The sequence below is a fragment of the Microplitis demolitor genome, chromosome 2 (assembly GCF_026212275.2).
Source record: "Microplitis demolitor isolate Queensland-Clemson2020A chromosome 2, iyMicDemo2.1a, whole genome shotgun sequence".
Classification (NCBI taxonomy): domain Eukaryota; kingdom Metazoa; phylum Arthropoda; class Insecta; order Hymenoptera; family Braconidae; genus Microplitis; species Microplitis demolitor.
The window spans coordinates 1,703,746-1,720,151 of record NC_068546.1 but is presented as its reverse complement, the minus strand read 5'-3'; the positions used below and the strand labels follow the sequence as shown (position 1 = coordinate 1,720,151).

General features: G+C 26.6%; 1 protein-coding gene across 1 annotated transcript in view; it reads left to right on the top strand.

The window, feature by feature from the left end:
• The first annotated feature begins 8,390 nt into the window (after positions 1-8,390).
• The window catches only part of LOC103573465 (uncharacterized), a 29,007-nt gene continuing 20,991 nt past the window's right edge, over positions 8,391-16,406 (top strand). Inside the window, exon 1 of the mRNA XM_008552574.2 lies at positions 8,391-9,325. Within this exon, the coding sequence (XP_008550796.1) occupies positions 9,226-9,325 (100 nt within the window). The 5' untranslated portion in view covers positions 8,391-9,225. The remainder of the gene's footprint in view (positions 9,326-16,406) is intronic.

The window sequence follows — 16,406 nt, the reverse complement described above, 5'->3', positions numbered from 1 at the left end:
AGATTTATGAGCGTTTAATAAAATAAAATTACTACTAATAATAATATTAATATATTAATCGTTATAATATATAAAATAAAGTTGATGAGTAAAGAGATCTTCGAATAGTTAGAAAAAAAAATAATAAAATATGTAACGTCCCGCAATTTGTAATCGCTTTAAAAATAGACGAGTCTATTTTTAGTAGTTTTATTTATCGACTGTAAAAGAAAAATAAAGATAAAACCAAAAAATTTGTATAATATGTAATACGTACCAACATGTATTATATATGTAATTGCGATTTTTAATCGGCGGTTAATTTCAGTGGATATAAAACAAAAATCAAATAAATTATATTAATTAATTAAGTTACTTGCTGTGGTAATTTTATGAAAATCAATGCAACCCTATTAGTAGATTTTAGAAAAATTTCGATTTCAATCCAACTATCGATCTGAAACTACAGTTAAAACATATGGAATCTAAAAACTGTCAGATCACAATAAGAAAAACCGAAAGAAAATCACAAGAATAAAAGTTCAGGACATAATTTTTCAAAGTTCTTGACGTCACTTGTTTGTAATACTGACTAATTCTTATATATGATGTTTTCGCATTTCAGGTCAAAACAAAAACTTAATTTTGACATTTTTGACTTAAATTTCTAAGTTAAAAATTTCATATTTAAGTCAGAACAATACTTCAACGATACTAGTGAAGTTATTTTTTCGACCCTGCACAAGTACGAGCGAATATTATTAAACCGAAACTTGCATGAAGATTAAGATTGATCATAGAGTCAATGGTCAACCATTGTGGACAAATATTTAATTTCATAAAAAAGAGAAATGAATACATTTACTGAAAACTCTTCAGAGTTAATTTCGTATTTAAAAATTTTAAATAAACAAGCGAATAGAAGAACTATGAAAGAACACATTCAAGTTACTCACTATCATTCATATTACGTTTGTATCATTCATATTTTATTTGTATGAAAAAATACCGGAACTCGGCGAATATTGCACTACAGAAGCATATAAACATCTGCATACAATGGGTAACGCAGCTAATTGAAGAAAAGAAATGGATGTCTCACAAATACCAAAGGTTCAAAGTTCAGATATATATACGGCTTTTAAATTTTAACTTTATAGATTATTCCTGATCCTAAGGGATTCCAACGATAACTTTGTATTCATTTAAGTTTAGATTTTCATAGATATTTTAAATATGTAGTAGATACGTGACAAAACGGGTTCCACATAATCGGTGGTTAAAAACTCTGAGATACCACTCTGTAGACGGAAATGTTTTCTAGGCCCAGTCCCTCTAGTGGCGGAACTAGTATACCTAGTCACAAATTTACGACAGTAGTACGCTGGTTTCGCCACTAGAGGGACCGCGCCAAGAAAACATTTTTATATACAGAGTGGTATCTCAGAGTTTTTAACCACCGATCATGTGGAGATTTCGTTTTGATACATAACTACTACATATTTAAAATAACTAGAAATCTGAAGTCTTAAGTAAATACAAAGTAATTGTTGGAGTTTCTTAAGAACAGTGTACTTATAAAAGTTACTAATTAAGAAGTATATTTAAACAATTCGTAATTATAAATAATTATCAATAAGGATACTTTTCGAAACTAAACTGGATTCCGTTGAGTTTTTTTTTTAGGTTATTATTCTTTTATACGCAGATCAAATTAATTTGTGTTTGGTGTATATTTTTTAGGCGCAGTCCCTCTAGTGGCGGAACTAGTATACCTAGTCACAAATTTACGACAGTAGTACGCTGGTTTCGCCACTAGAGGGACCGCGCCAAGAAAACATTTTTATATACAGAGTGGTATCTCAGAGTTTTTAACCACCGATCATGTGGAGATTTCGTTTTGATACATAACTACTACATATTTAAAATAACTAGAAATCTGAAGTCTTAAGTAAATACAAAGTAATTGTTGGAGTTTCTTAAGAACAGTGTACTTATAAAAGTTACTAATTAAGAAGTATATTTAAACAATTCGTAATTATAAATAATTATCAATAAGGATACTTTTCGAAACTAAACTGGATTCCGTTGAGTTTTTTTTTTAGGTTATTATTCTTTTATACGCAGATCAAATTAATTTGTGTTTGGTGTATATTTTTCTGTATGTGTGTTAATTCTATCCACTAAATCGTATCCAAAAGTCTATTTGTTTGTAACTTTAGTAAGATGGAAGTTCACTTTTGGGATGCATTGGTTTGGATCTGGAAATAATACAAGGAAAATTAATTATTATTATGCATTCTGTTAAAGGCCTGTCCACAGCTAGGACTATTTGAATTTTGTATGCCATTTTATCTTTTGTAATTGAAATTTCTTCAGTTGCAACCGATATATGGTATCACTTGCTCCATTCATTATTACACTGAGATTAAATTATGAGTATCATCATCAGCAGCAGAAAACAATTCATTACTTTCTGTTAGAATGCAATGATACCTCGTTGCCGGGAATCAGTGCTGCCAGAACGTGCGATATTTTTACCCCCTCTTGAGGTGAAATAGCATTGACTTTTTATTTTCGATGGTAATTAAATCAAAATTACAATAATTTTTTGTCAACGAGGCTCGTAATCTTATTCCTCAACTTCTCGCTGATTGGAAAATGGTTAGGTTTTCATTATATATCGAAAAATATAAAAAACGATAGAACAATGTTATTCCTCCGTAACTTAGAATTAAGGTTGCAAAAATATATCACTTCTTTCCAGACCGTGGCGCATTCTTGTAGCTGCTTTACAAAGCTACGCTCATAATGAAAAGATTTTTTATCGGCTGTAGTTAAATTCAACATCTTTATTTTCTTATGCCAAATTAATTTCAAAAATACTCTTATCCACAAATTAGCAATTTCAAAAATTCATAAAATTTTCGACAAAACTGAAATTCGTTCGTTAAATCGAAATTAAAATTACGTCTTAAGTATGCAACTTAAGTAAATTTTGATAAACATTTTCTTGCAGGAAATTTAATTTCCAATAACTATTGTCTCATACAATCTTTTCCGTGTCTTTGATAGTTTGTCAATAATTTGGATTTCAAAATGAAAATTCTCAAAGAAACGACTTTACTATTTCCTTATATTTCGCGAGTTCTTTAAATTAAGATTCTGGCTAAACTATCAAAAATATGATAAAAATATATCAATACAATTTTGTAGAGCATTAAATTTCCTACAAATATGAACTCATTAAGTTTTTCTGTTTCTTTAATAGTTTCCAAGTTATTTAAATTATAAAGTCAGCGAACGTTAAATCTCTCAAAATATTAAAATTATTAAATTTAATTATGAATTTAATTAATTAGCGTACGCTAATTAATGCAGGTATGAGTCACTGATTTGTGTAGGTAATGAGTAAACATATGCGTCAGTAAATAAAATATATTCTATTAGATATAAAGTGATTTTTTTAAAATTCCCGGCGACTTGGCGCCAAACGCGACATTATAATCCGGCTTATAAACGAGTAGTGACCGGGTTCATTATCCTCTTTAACGTTTTTTAAATTCTCCAATGTCTAAATAATTAACTTAAATGAGTTTAAAAAATTTAGCATTCAAATTAGTCTGAAAAAAAAAATTATTTCTTCGATTTAAATTCCAACCAAAAGTTTATTCCTAACTTTGATTATATTTTTTGTTTTTCCAAAAAATAATCATCTTGTGATTCATAATTGAATTTGTCATATTTTCGAACCATAGATAGGGAAGTAAAAAGACAAAAAATAATTTATTTTTATCAGTGAGTCATTTTCTTGGGTTAAAATTTAAGAAAAATTGACATTTAAGCAGAAATTATAAGTTTTAGTGAAAGTTTCGTCAATCCGTCAAACGTCAAAGTTATGTCTGACTTATAGATAACGATAAAATTTTTTTCAAGGGCACTTATCCTTAATCACACGTCAACACAAGTATTAATGATAGTATATCTATTTTTGCTTTAGAAAAAAATTTTTTTTATCAAAAAGTGATGATAAATTTTTACAATCTTTAAAATTGAAATATCATGTAAGCAATTGAGTTTATGAAAAAAATGAATCAGTTAATTTTTGTAGGAAATTTAATTTACTACAAAACTTATTCAGTCAATATTTGTCCTATCTTTCATAGTTTAGTCATAATTTTGAGTTAAAGGCGAAAAAGATAAAAAATTTAAAATATCTAATTTCCAATTTTTTGGCAGGCACAAAAAATTTAAATATCTCGTAAATTATTGAGTTTAGAGAAAAAAGTGTCTGATTATGTTTTGTAGAGAATTAAATTTTACAAAAAAAAGGTCTCTATGACTTTTTTTCTAAACCCATGCATTGAGCTACAAATGGAGTTTGAAGTTGGAATTTAATAAATTTGGAGAATTAAGGAAAAAAAAAAATATATATATATATATATATATATATAAGAAAAAATGTATATATATGTATATATAGTTGGTAGTGGATTATTGTTGTTATAATGGAAGCGTAATTCTTTTGATAGTGAAAGTAAAAGTCCACTTGTCTGCAAGTTATTTTCTTATGTACATTCAACTTCCAACTATAAGATAATATATAAAATTAAAGTATATATATGTGCTTATAAATTACATTAGAAATGTATCTTGAATTAGATATTTGCCATTTATTAGCTTGCACTTTAAACGTTTATTGATAATAATCTAATATACGTTTATTTAATGCATTGTATATATATATATATATTTAAATTTTAAATTATAATTTAATGTTTCGCATTTTTTTATTAAATTTTATCCGTAATAATTTATATGACAAAAGTTAGTATATGTTCAGAAAAAAATTCAGATCTAATGAATTTTTTCGAAAATCAAAATTTGAATTTTTCAGCTTAATAATTTCGAATTTTTGTTGTATAGATCTAATTAATGAAAAAAAACTAGATCAATAGAGATATAATTTTTTTTTTCAGGTGCGATCATTTCTAAAATTTAAAACTAAAATTTAAAAATTTTAAAATAAAAAGGGATTTATTACCAAAAAAAAAATTCATATATGATGTGTATATATGTATATATACATGTGTAATTAATTTATGAGGTCATTATTCTAAAAAATAATTAATTTAAATATAAATTATTAATTACAACCATTACCAATTAAATATCACATATTTATGATACTTAAATATTTTTCATTAAATAAAAGAATAAAAAATATTGATTTGTTATCATTATCTGCAAATATGTCAAGATAAGAATGATTAACTCGCAAGCTTGTTTTTAATTTAATTATTTATTTATACTTTTTTTCAGCCTCTTAAAAATGGAGTAATTTTTCAAACCCAATAACCAACGCGATTTCAAAAAATTCAAAAAAAATATCTATAGTTTTTTTTAAAATTGCCGCCAAAAGTTTAAAATTTGAAACCGCCTCAGAATTGAAAATAATTTTTTTCAATATTTAAAAAAAATGTTTTTTTTTTTTTTTTTTATTTTTTAAATGAGTAAATAAAAAATATGTATATTTTATTATTACAGTAATATATGAAACGAAAAGTGTTAAGTTAAAAGCCTGGTAAATTGCATCGCTGACTGAGACCGATGACTCAAACATATTCCCAGAGTTTTTAAATAAAACCTTCACTCTAATATGATTAAATACGTAAAGATGCGCACAAGATCTGCACACTGAATAAAACATGCATTAACTAAAATTATTTTTTTGATTTTTAAACTCAGCTTAAATTCCCGCGATAAAAAAAATTTACCAAACCCGCCTGACACTTTTTTTTATTTTTTTATTTAAAAGTACAATTATTGTTAAATAATAAATTAACTTAATCATGAATTCTGTGGTTTTTGTCAAGTATTTAAATTAAAAAGTTAAATAATAAATAAATAAAAGATGAGAATTTTTTTTTTTTGTTTTCTTATGTTTTGTAAATTCAAAACCGTCTTGGGCTATTTTAAAATTTCTCCTCCAGACACCCTTATATTTTTTTTTAACTGCAACTCCTTCATCACCATCAATCTTTCTACATATTTCAGAAAAAAAAAAAAAAAAAAAAAATAGTAATTTTTTTTTTTTATATTTTTTAAAATTTAAACAAAGACCGAAAATTCATTTTTTTTAAGGTCCTAATTTCGAATTTTTAACTTTTAAAATTTATATACTCTAATTTATGATATTTAAGAACTCGAAATTATCATCAAATTTTTTTTCAGACTTCGGGGTACAAATTCAAAAAAAAAATTTATTCTAATTTCTTTCATAGTTTTTGTAAAATTTGATTCTGAAGTTTAAAAACAAAATGAATTTTTTTTTTTGGGGAAATTTTGAATTTTCAATCGATAAATATATTTTGAAACTTTAATTTTTGTAAAATCATAAATTTTGGGTTTTAGAAAAAATTGACATAATTTCAAAATTTGAGTCGTTTAATCAGTGACCTGAGGCAACAATAGAAAAAAAATAAAATTCTAAGAAAAAAAAACAATATAAGAAGTGATGAGTTATTAAAAATTCAGTTGCTGTTACCGGTCTTTGACTCTCGCTGAGCACGCGTTTAAATGTGAGATCGACGTAACGTTTCAACTAACCTCTTAATTCTTTCTTCTACAAGGATTATAAGTTATACTACAGAGTGAAAAATAAAATATAATTTTTTTCAACTATTGACTCATTGAGACTGAGGAAAATTCTAAAAATCTCAAAAAATAAATTTATAAATTTAAATATATATATGTTTATCAGAAAACAAGAGATCAAATTTACCAAAGATTTAAATTTCAACCAGGAAAAAGTTGGCATCGTAGTTTTTTATTTTATAGTTTTACTCAGACCCTTTTCCATCGATGAACGAAATTTGGTAGAAGTTTTAAATAGAAACTCAAAATTTAATTGGTAATACCAATCTACAATATCCGATTACTTCATTAAATAAGACAATTAACGAAAAAAATATAAAAAAATATATGAATGTATGGAAAAATCAGGAAAATATGTTGACTTAAAATATATGTACTCATATATGCAGGAATAGAACGCCGAATTTCAATTTTTGATAACACGATCTAAAAGAAATATAAAGAATAGTATCAAAAAAAAATATTCATTAAAGCATTGATATTTAATATTAATTGCTATGATATCAAAAGAATTTATCATACTCCCATCAAAATAGATACTGTCTATCTGCCGAATAGTGACTGAGTAACGCGGTTGAGAATTTCTTCTATTTTTACTGATAACACTTCTGAAATATGTTTCTCACTAGAGCCACCATTAACGACCGGGCGCGATCTTGCGGCAACCACTGAACTACTCTCGTTACTGCTGCTTAGCTCTAGTGACTCCCCCTACTCTATATATTTTTCCTTTCTAGTTTTCACTTGGTTTAAGCAACTTTTTTTTTGGTTCATATAAAAATCTTTGTCGTTAAATATTCGTACTTATTTTGAGAAATATGACTTTTTTTAAAAAAATATGCAATATTGCTGGAAAAAGATGCTAACACATCTTATCCAAAAAAAGTGTCTTTTATATAAAGAAATAAATATTCAAAAAAAGTTAATGTTTTTTTATTGGAAACAAAAATTTAAAGATAGTTATTTATTTAGAGAAAAAAATTTTGAAAAAATATATAAATAAAAATTAAAAAATTAATTTAATATAAAATGATATTTTATAAAAATATAATATATATATATATATATATGAGGAAAAATATGTATGAGATATCTGAGGTAATTAATTATGTAATTAATATTTTTATCAAAATTTTGAAAAAATATATGAATCGAAATTTTAAAAATTAATTTATAATAAAATGATATTTTGTAAAAATATTATATATATATGAGGAAAAATATATATGAGTTATCTGAAAGTAATTAATTATGTAATTAATATTTTTATCGAAATTTTGAAAAAATATATGAATCAAAATTTTAAAAATTAATTTATCATAAAATGATATTTTGTAAAAATATTATATATATATGAGGAAAAATATATATGAGTTATCTGAAAGTAATTAATTATGTAATTAATATTTTTATCGAAATTTTGAAAAAATATATGAATCAAAATTTAAAAAATTAATTTATTATAAAATGATATTTAAAAAAAATATAATATATATGAGGAAAAATATATATGAGATATCTGAAAGTAATTAATTATGTAATTAATATTTTTATCGAAATTTTGAAAAAATATATGAATCAAAATTATAAAATAATATTTATTAAATAATAAATCCACATACATATATGTATATATATTCTCATGAATAAGCGAAAATAGAATGAGAGAAATAATAATAAGCGTTCGTAGAGGGGAGAGTAGAAACGACAGCCGACACTCTTCCGCTTGTCGGTCAGTCGTACGCCGGCTGTGCGTCCTGCACAATCTCTGTGTCGTAATTCAAATTAAAAATCAAACATATTTACTAAAAAAATCACTGAGTGCTTCACCCCCAGCCCCCACTTTCTCAAAAAATCCACCCCCGCCCCCAAAAAACGCTTAAAATTTCCCACATCTGGATTTACGTGATTTCTTCCCCAGTGATATTTTAAAATCAAGTGTCCAAATTATCCATTTATACATATATATATCCAAACAAATATGAAAATATATGACAGCATAAATTGTTTTTTTAATTAAAATAACAGTCATGAATTAAATAATAAATAACATAAATAGTATATCTACATCTATTTATATAAGTGGAAAATATATGAGATAACATATATATAAATATATATATATATACATATATAATATATAAGACTAAATGAAGAGAATGAAGATGAATTTTAAAAAATGAGGAGATAAATACTCAAGATTTTCATTTAAAAATATATATATATATATATATATATGTAAATATATAAATAATATTGTGAGTTGAGAGTTAATATGTCGTGTTATATGTTCGATGAAGCGTGCAGGTTGTTTAAAATGCAATTGCAGTTATATTAAAACGGATCCGAGGTCATATGGAGTAAAAGTGTTTTGCCGCGAGCGATACAGATTCAATTATTTATCGTTTATCCTAACGAGTTTTAATTAATCATGTCTTAACTTAATTAACCAGTGGTTTGTTAATATTTTTTCTAAATAATTAATATATATATATATATATTATTATTGTTGTTATGGTAAATTAACGTGGATAGTTAAAATGTAATTGGAGTGATTTTTCTCGAAAAGACGAGACGGGATTTGAATAAATGATGATGGCACCTAAAGTTGTTGGTGTTTTGCTGAAAAAACCTGGTCAGCAAAATCATTGTGTTGCTTCTTTTGATCCACAGGATACTAAAATTCGAGGTAAGAAACAAAATTAGTTATTTTTTTTTTTTGGCGCGAAAATTTGAAATTTGAAATTTAGTTTGAGAGTTTTGGAGGTTTTTTTTAAATTGCGGGTTAAGGAGAGGAGTTATGATAAAAATGGTAATAAATGATTTTGTAGGAAATTTAATTTTCTTCAAAAAAGGTCTGATTACATTTTTTTGAAAATTGAGTTGTTAAGGAGCTAGGAATTTTTAAAGGATATTTAATTTTGAATTTTTTAATAAGAATTATTTTAAGAAAGTTTTGATTGATATTGCGGCTAAAATATCAGCGATATGAAAAAAATGTATAGGAACATTTTTGTAGGAAATTTAATTTTCTATAAAAAAGGTCCTTATCAATAATGCGATAAATTCGATATTTTGGCAGGAAAATTTAAAAATAGAAGCAAGAGTCTAAGTGGAAAAATCATTAATGATTTTAAAAATAATTTTTATAGATTTTGAATATTTTTATTATTATTATGGCTTTAATTGTTGTGTGAATAAAATTAAAAACCTTAATATAATTTTATTAGTTGACCTAAAAAGTATATTACTATTACAAAGATTTCTAAGAACATTAAATTTATCAATTTCTCTTTAATGTGAAATTAATTTTATGTCATTAGAAAATATTTCATTTTAAAATAGACAATTTAAATAACTGTCATTACGGAAAACAATTTATACTTTAATGTTTTAAATCAACACACATTTCTTTAGCACTTTACATTTTTTATCTCTACAATCTGAGAATTATTTGTATCAATTCGAATCTAAATCTCCCTTGAACTAGAACTTGAAATAATTTTATTTTACGCGAGCCCTAGATTAAGATTTTTTCAAACGTTTTAATTATCGTTTTATTTAAATAATTAATTATTTATTCGATATGAGTTTAATTTTTCTAGACGGTGAATTTTTTATTTGCTCACTTTTAGAGAAAGTAAGGCTACTTTGTCATGGCTGTAAAAAGTTTTTTTTTCTCATTTTTTATAAAAATTCATTGAGGTCAGTTTATTTCTGGAATCGAAAAAATTTCTTGATTCTAGTAAAAAAAATCGATCTGTCGGTTGACCCTGTGGACCAGCCCCAAAACTTCCCGCATATTTCAAGCTCCTTGAGCTCAAAAATACTTTTGTATCTTTTTGTTTTTGAGAAAAAATCGTTTTTTACGATTTTTCTCAAATGATATCTCCCGAACAAATAAACCGATCAAGACAGTGAAGGTGGCAATCGACGCGTTTTATTGAGTTCTACAATTGACCGAAATTTGAAAATGATTTATTGAGTCGTTTTTTAAAAATTTCGAGAATACTAAAAAAAATTTTTTTTTTTAATTCTTCCGACAACGATTTCTCTTGAACGAATTGACCGATTTTGATGTTTGAGGTGACAATCGACGCGGCTTATGAATCTTCAGAGCCCAATTAAATTTGGAATCAATTCATCGAGAACATAAAAAGTTATCCAAAAAAAACATTTTTGAAAAAAGTTTATTTTTGGAATATCTCTGAACGAGCCCTGCCGATCAAACTCAATTTTTATCAGCTCTTAGATATTGACAAGCTGCGTCGAATGACACCTTGAAATTAAAAATCGGTTCATCCGTTCAAAAGTTACAGTTCGGACTGAAACCAATAACTTCCTGAATTTTTGAAAATTTTCAATTTTCTTGGCGGGAAGTTTAAAATTTTTCTACACCCATTGAAAATACAACCCTTCTATTTCTATATAACGAAACGCGACATCAATAATTTTTTTTTATCAATAACTAAAAGTCACAATAACGAAAAATAAGTGAATAAATATTTAAATTACTTGTCTGCGTGAAAATAAAAAAGTAGGAACTAAAACTACAAATAGTAAACTTAAAACAAAAAATATTTATTTATTTACTTAATACTTTCCCTTGACTTTTAGCAATAAACACAAGCAAGGATGATACTAAATAAAAGTACAGAGAGCGGATTAATAGAATATATAGACACAACGGAGAACAAATAAACCAGCAAGTGAACTATAAAACGTTAGAGGTTAACAAACAAGGGCTTGCCAGACATTTTTATCATTTTTTCATCTACTTTTTATTATTTACTTAGTCTTTTATTTACCATTAATTAAATATAAAAATATTGTCGGTAAATTTAATCATGACCTTTAGCAAAAAGTTATATATGGGTCAAGTGCTAAAGACTCAATGCGCGACACTAAATATTTAGATGAACGTGAGGTGTTTTACTAACTTTTAATCACAATTTAACTGGACTCATTTCATTTTATATATACATATACATATATAAGTAGGCATTAATGTATGTAGATGTAATTCTATTACTTTTTACTCTTATGGAATAAATAGCATAGTAAAAGCACATATATATACTCAAACTATCCCGTTACTGCGGTAGCCCAGATACCAACATTACGAGCGTTAATTTTTTAAATATTTTATATACTTGTTTTTTTAGGATTTTAATCTTAGAGTCGGTTATTGATCAGCTGTTGGTTTATAAATTAAATATACAATGTTGTTTTAATTCGAAGATAAATTGAAAAATTAATAGACATTATATTTTTCAACGTTAAGGTGTACTTCATATATTTTATTCAATCGGTTAATTTTTGTCAGACTTTGTTTTAATAATTTTTGGTAACATTTGCGAAGGCACCAAACAATTGAATTTTTTAAATTTTCCCGGGTAAAAAAATAAATTCGGATTTAAGTCAGTTCTCAATGAGATTTTTTAAGATCAATTTAGAATTGAAGATTGATCAGTATAGAAATAAGTTATCCGTTTAGTGCTAAAAATAGAAGTTACGACCAATTTTCCACTTTTAGGACTAAACGAATAACATAATCTGGATTAGCGCCTCAAAATACTCAAAACATACAGAAATTATTTTATCTAGATTAACCTCAAAAGTATCATTCAACGTATTTTCTTCCTTCTCTTTTCCTCCCTGCTGGAAATTTTTCGGACCTCTGTCTGAAAAAGTCTTAAGAACTGAGTTTTTCAAAGAAAATTTCGAAAAATTTCCACCAGAATTAGGTTAATATCATGTATTTGTTCAATTTTCGAATTATAGGATATTATATATTATCCCTATAAAGTCTTAATATATAATATCCGAAATATTTTCAAAGTCAGAAATAATTTTCATTTGTTAAGGATTTTGAAATCTTAGTTATAATCTACAATCGCAAAATTATTCACATTTAGACCTCATAGTTGTCTTTAAGGATTTTGAGTACTAAAGTAGGGTTATTTTTTGGGCGGGAAATAAAACATCAAAAGAATCAAGGCTTTTGACAAAACTAAAATTTATTTTTTTACTTGGGTTATCTTTCAGCTAATTTCAGAGTTTTTCGATATGAATTCACGTGTTTTTGCTGCCAAACTTATTCTTGTTTTGACATTTAATTCAGAGGTTATGGCATTCATGCACGTGAATTTGCTCACTGTCGTCTTATTACTAAAGTATTGTGTGAATTTCGCTCTTTTTTTATTTTTTATCATTTTGCCCCACTTTCAAGGCCCTGGTTATGGGTTATACTTCTATGGGTGATATTTGGATCCTATAATTAGAAAAATTGGCAATTTGATCAACTTAGACAATGCGGTCACTTGAAATTTTTTTTTTCAAATTTTTGTTATCTGCATTATTGTTCTGAGGTAAAATGGGTCACTATTGAAAAAAGAACTTATTTAAAGTGCCCCAATTCCCCCCCAGATCAACTTCTATGACATTAAGATAATTTTATGAAAAAAGCTATGATCGCACTATAAAAGTATAATTGCATCGGAAATAAGGAGTTTAAATCTTAAAATAAATTTCTCTAGACAAAAATTCGTTACAGAGGATTAAACATAAAAAAAAATAACCTACTGCGCATTCATTCAAAATTCATCTCGTAAATTTTTTAATGTATGATATGAACATTAAAAAAAGATGTGTTTCACTTAACTTTAAATTGGCCATTATTTAGCTAACCAACTTGCCCCACCCTTTTTATGAACTAGAAGGTTTTGAAATTTGAACAAATTTTTTTATTTTTACATCTGATGCCTTCCAAAAATATATAGTCATTTTGAGCCATATATATATATATATATATATATATATATATATATATATATATATATATTTTTTTTTTTTTTTTTTTTTTTTTAATTAATAAGGATTTCTTATTCTCTATGAGCTCATTTAAAAAAATTTTTTGTAAATTAACAGTCAGTAGGCGAAGTAGACAATGGAATTTTGAATATTTCATATTTGGATTGTTAACTAGTGATAAAAATTATTAATCAATGTTCTACAATGTTAATGGCCGTTATAACTGTGCGTTGAATCATTAAACGTGAATGAATGATTGAGATGAGTTATGGTCAATTTTAACTTGCAACATAACTCTTCTCTACATGACCACGACGCTCCGCGCGCTGAATCCTACAAATTAGGAGCGACTGTATTCATTATTGCGTCAATAGTTTATTTAATGACCTCGCGCTTTTTTAAATCGTTATTATTATTGTTTTCAGACTGTCAATGACATTGTCTAACTTACTATTCATTTAAATTAATAATAATAACCGTAAAAAAAATTAATTCTTCACTTAAAAGCCGACGCTTCGGGAAAACGTTCAGAAATTATAATACTTGGCTTTGAATTCAAATTACAGGCTAATTATCATAGATATGATAAAAATGGAAAGGAACAAATTTATAGAGAATTTAATTTACTGCAAAAAAGTATTCTTTAAGTTTTTTTATAAAGTCACTAGATTTTGAATTATTTTGAATTTTAGTGACGAAAGTTTTGTGGGAAAAATTTTTTACTAAAAAAAAATTGGAAAATAATAATAATTGTTATTATATTACTTTGAATTGAGTTTTTTGTAGAAGAGATTTCCTCTAAAAATCTTATAGAAATCTCACGTACTCTTTTGAATTTTCGAGTGCGGAGGTACTCAACATCCGCTTCTCATTCTTTTTTATTTAATTTTTTTTTGTTCCCACTGAGTATGAGGCAAAAGATAAAAGAAAAAATATGCTGGTCGCCCTAGTAGCTCTTAATATCAGACTGTGTTACTCAGACCACAAGTAGCGCTTTTATGGGGTGTGACTCGGTTTCATTTTAGTCCACAAAAAGATTAAATAAAAAAAAAACTGAGTTCTGAGCACACTACTCAACATATTTTGCAATTCAGTGGATTGGGATAAAGAAAGTGCTGCTATTGGCTTAAGAGGTGGAATCGAGTGTCGCAGTTAATTCTAAGAAGGAAGAAGTCAGAAATTTTTATTTAAGGGATGATTTTTAAAACCGTTGATGAGAACAGAAATTTTTTTAAGATGGTTTAGAAAATTTTAGAGGCTGTAAAAAAAAATTTTTAGGTTTACTATGAGTGAAAATTTTCAAAATTTTTGGAAGTTATCGGTTTCAGTCCGATTTCCAAAAACCAAATTTCGATCAGATCTTGACGTTTTGAGGTTCTATGGATTGTTTATGTGCACCGAGCCCCGAATGTGGATTGTATATTAACCCCCTCCCCTACTCTTCTTTTCCAGACCCCACCCGCCAAATTTTCACCAAAACAAAAAAAATTCATCTTGCCCCAATTGACAAAAGATTTCCAACCGCCAAAAGCTCAACCCCAAGATCATGTCTCCGGGCCCTCATTAGTATCATTTTCGACCCCTAATCTCATAATTCCTTCTTTTATCACCTCGACACTTAAACGCGCGCACGCGAATTTCTGCTGCCATGTGATACTCAAAAAAAAATCATACACATTTTTATATCACATACACACATATCTTTAAAAACGATGGGTGCAGACCCAAAAATTTTTCGACCCCTTAAGTCGGATCTATAGAGTCTAAGCTTCTTTTCTACCTCAATCTGCTGCATCTCAACACTATTCTCGCATATTAGTCCATGTAACACATAATAGCTTATATAGTCATTCCTACATATATATATATATATATGTAAGTCTGTATTGAAGTGAAACCCCAAGTCCAATATATATATTCTGGTTATTCCAGTATACTAGTTTCTAAGGGAAAAGCGGTTGTGAAAATTATTTTAACATCTTTCAGTTAAAAACTCGTCTTAAGAAGTTGTCCCTATTGCTCTCACTACTTAAACTTGTGTTCACCATTACTTTGACTGTCGTCTGATGTCTAAGTAAGTTAACTATTTTTTTTTTTTTTTTTTAAATCTAAGAGAAATCACTTGTCTGGAAACTCGTTTAATTTTCTTTTATGGAAAAAAAAAAATTAATTTGCGGTATTTTTGTTTTTATGACGGAAATTATATTTATGGAGTTTGCGGGTAAATATGAGGGGAATAAGGGTCGGGGGGGGGGATCTATTCATTGAAATTCGGTATCAGGCGCTACCGGTTTCGCGGTCAGAAATTACGAATCGAATTAAGCGTGAAGAGATGTCTAAATATTTTTATTACTTTTGTGTGGAGGAATATAATAAATATATGCTATATTTTCTTATATATATATTTTTTTTTTTGAAAATTTTTGGAGTCAGTTCTGCTTCCTTGATGTTTTCTCAGTAACTATGGGATTTGGGTGAAAAGTCATAAGGACTTTTTTTTAGGAAATTTAATTCTCTACAAAAATATCTCTGTTCATTTTTGTCGTATCTTCAATAATTGGCTCGCAATTTTAATTCAAAGGTCAAAATCACAATAAAAATTTTTTAGTAAATTACTAAATTATTGGAGTTTGCTTTAAAATGAAATTTCGTCCGAAATATTGAATTTACATAAAAATTGATAAATACTTTTTTGTAGGAAATTAAATTCCCTACAAATTTGGTCTCTTATATTTCTTTTGTATCTTTGATAATTGAGCCGGAATTTTGATTCAAAAATCGAAGTAAGAAAAAAAATTATTTAGGGAAAATCTAAAGCATTAGAGTTTGCTTTGAATGAAAATTCTGATTGACCTAGTGAATTTACAAGAAAATTTATAAGGACCTTTTTTATAGAAAATTAAATTTCCTACAAGATTAGTCCCAGGCACTTTTGCCATATCTGCAATATTTTGGCC